General features: G+C 38.1%; 1 protein-coding gene across 1 annotated transcript in view; it reads right to left on the bottom strand.

The window, feature by feature from the left end:
* The window catches only part of LOC116682454 (galaxin), a 3912-nt gene extending 891 nt beyond the window's left edge, over positions 1 to 3021 (bottom strand). Inside the window, exons 1-3 of the mRNA XM_032509722.1 lie at positions 2988 to 3021; positions 1067 to 1212; positions 282 to 413 (exon numbers count right to left, since the gene is read on the bottom strand). Of these exons, the coding sequence (XP_032365613.1) occupies positions 282 to 366 (85 nt within the window). The 5' untranslated portion in view covers positions 367 to 413; positions 1067 to 1212; positions 2988 to 3021. The remainder of the gene's footprint in view (positions 1 to 281; positions 414 to 1066; positions 1213 to 2987) is intronic.
* Positions 3022 to 3327: the final 306 nt, after the last annotated feature.

Raw genomic sequence — 3327 nt, forward strand, 5'->3', positions numbered from 1 at the left:
CTTTGTAGCAACTCATTTGGCAATGGCTAGAATGCAAAGGACGTTTATTAATATCAAAAAGTTACGCACTAAAGCTTTAATACTCAAACAATCATCTGCACCATGAGTGTTTGGTTTTACCATCTGGTTACTAAATATTAATGGACAGCTGCCAGTCAGTAAGAACAATAAAGTTTTTAGTAGGATTACAATAAGAAAACGGAAAGAAGATTTATTTTCTCAGTGTATACTGTATGGTAATATGATCCATTGCCTCCATCTATTGTGTCATTTATACTCACCACTATCACAACATTGGGCATTTGGTCCAGGTTTGGCTATGATTTTTGAGTTGCAGCAGATTTCATTGAGTTGGTCATAGGCCATTAGTCCACAGCAAGCTGACACCTTTTCACTCAGACCCTCTGTAACATCTGTAAAAACAGTGATTGAGTCAAGAGTACAAACACAAGTAGGACGGCGACAGCTTAAACGTGTTGTGTTACAGGAAGATCACAAGCCAGGAAGTTCCCACAGTCAAAGACAAGCCAGGTTCAGAGAGAGGCCAAAAATACAATACAAATCATCATGATGTAGCTTAGCATTTTGTTATTGCTGTTTCTGTCTTTGATTGTATGTAAAAAGCCTTAAAGTCTCATTTAAAGTGCTAAATAAATAAAATGATTTTTTAATGATCATCATTATTATTATTACATATTACACTGACTTTCCTTCACAATGTGTACTTTAACTTTACATACATGTTAAGTAAGCCTTTTTAAGGCAGGACTTATAGTGTAGTGCAGTATTTTCAGTGTGATAGACCTGAATAATTGTTCCACCACTGGTTGTGACGCAATCATCACGTTCACACTGAAGGCTTTATTCTCTATGCTTCTTGAGGAAAAGCCCCAATGTTGAAATAAGTTGCAATCCAGGGTAGCTGCCACTTGAAGTCTTTTATTGTCAGCCTTGTCATTAAGTGTCATCATCTATATTATCTTACCGCATAGTTTGCCTTTTTTTATGATCACTAATCCAACATTTAAATTTCTTGCTAAGTTGGACACAGATGTGTGTTCATTACTTGTGTTGGTGTATCCATCTTTACAACAAGTGGCGTTTTCCGGGTTGAAAGCCCGCTCTCCACAATATGACCGCCCTGCATCTGGAAGGTGATTCTCACGGCGCAAGGGCTTGCAGGTGTCATTCCCTATTTTCAAGCAGGGTTTTCTGCAAGAGAGTCATTAGTATTGCATCAACATCACAGTAAATATGTGGAAAATACAGTTGTTTTATATTGTTTATGAACGCAACCTCTTTTCATGTATATGCACATTTCACCCTTATCCTTAGTAATACTGCCCTCTGATGGACTTAAATAGAACAATTACATAGGTACCCATGCACCCACACATTTCCACTTTTGCTATGCATTCGAACATATTACACAGAAAAAGACAACGTATTGTAGGAGCCATACAGGCTGTTTTCCTCCAAGCCATAAGGGGGCAATATATTGCATTGTTTTGTCAAGGCCAAGGCTGGCCTTGGGTAAGTTAAGTTCCTGTTTTGATGTAAACAGGTGTTGTTAATTTAAGAAGAGGAGTAAACAGTTTTTGACTGTGCTTGGATTATGTTGTGTTTTTTGGACGTAATATGACTTATTATTTATTGGAAGTGGATGCTGGAAGGCTGCAGTAAAGGAATGCCTTAAATGTAAACAATTGGAAAGGAATGGACATCGTTTTTCTGAGTAAACGTTAATGGAAAGATAATCCAAATTAGCAACCAGTAGCAGCTAAGTATTTGACATAGTCACAACACCTACATTGAAAGATCACATTTTAAGGGTCCAGTTGGGCGGTTTGGGCTTTTCAACAATCTTGCGTACAATGAAGAAAACAGTGTGTGGGCAATCCAAAACAAAATCAGCTTTAATGGCCAAGTATGTGTAAGAATTAAAGGAATTTGACTCTGGTTTTCTGTTGGGTTCCTCGAACTATTGTTACTATAACAAGTTGCTATTCCTAAAAGGCTCATGAGTAGAAGTGCTACATTGAGTATGGCACTATAGTAATGCCAAAGTTTTATTAATCATTTAACTTATGTTAATTTATTACTTATTCATCTTGGGGCCATTTGCTCAGTAAATAAAGTAACAAGTTACCCAGTACAGTGTGAAATTTATTTTGTCCAATGGATATTTTAGACTGATGATAGTGTATCATTAGGTTAAAATATACAGGGACTAGAAAAAAGCCAGGGTCACTAGATACCTTAGGACGGATCCTACCCGGATAAATATTACAATTTTAGTCAAAGATCGGCTTTTGAAATAGCATGCCCAAACTGTTGGCGTGACATTGACCTGTGGGACAACTTCAGGGGTAATAGGAATGTGTTTGTGGCAATTTGACCAGTCATTTCCATATCCATATTATGACTGATAATCTGATTGATGCTAGATTGCTACTATAATTGTAATCAGTATTGTCTGATATGGAAAACGTCAGACCTCACTGTCGACATCTAAACAGCATGCCAGTGCATCCCACAGCATAGTCTAGTTATCTTTCCCTCTACACTGCTGTCACAGCACAGTTTGTACCTTAAGACCAGCTAAAATGTCTTTAGTTTGCTTTGCTTTGCTAAAATGTGAGGGAGGATGCATATTTAGTCTCTCTCTTTCTCTCACCAACACACACACACACACGCATGCACGCATGCACACACGCACGCACACATACACAGGTTTGTGGCACTATCTTTGTGGGGAAACTTAACCATCACAACTGAATGCCTAACTTTAAACCTTAACCTCACCCTAACCCCAACCTAATTCTAACCCTAATCCTCGAACAACAAAGTTGTGGGGTCCAGCATTTTGGCCCCACAAAGTCAGGACCCCACAAGTATACTGGACTCCCGGTTTTTGGACCAGACGAAAATAGTTAAACAAGACCACACACACACACACACAAAACACACACAGAGGAAGCACTCACCGGTTGTTCCCGGTTCCTGTGGCAGACTCTGTCAACAGACACAAATTCCAGGTTATGAGTCATTGGAAGTAAACTTAAAGGCTCAAATTAGTTATACTAATTACCATTAAAATGAATCTCTGTTTCCCAGGACCATATATGGAGCTACTGTGAAAGAATGCGGGATTAAAAATGGATACTATTAATTGAGTATAAATGTGTGTAGGTATGCATATGTGCATCTGTGTCTAATGATAATAATAATACTAATAATAATGTATACTTTATTAATCCCCCAATGGGAAATTACAATGTACACTCTGTTGTTATTACACACATGCTCAGTACCTATACATGCACT

This window comes from Etheostoma spectabile, chromosome 3 (genome assembly GCF_008692095.1).
Source record: "Etheostoma spectabile isolate EspeVRDwgs_2016 chromosome 3, UIUC_Espe_1.0, whole genome shotgun sequence".
Lineage (NCBI taxonomy): Eukaryota > Metazoa > Chordata > Actinopteri > Perciformes > Percidae > Etheostoma > Etheostoma spectabile.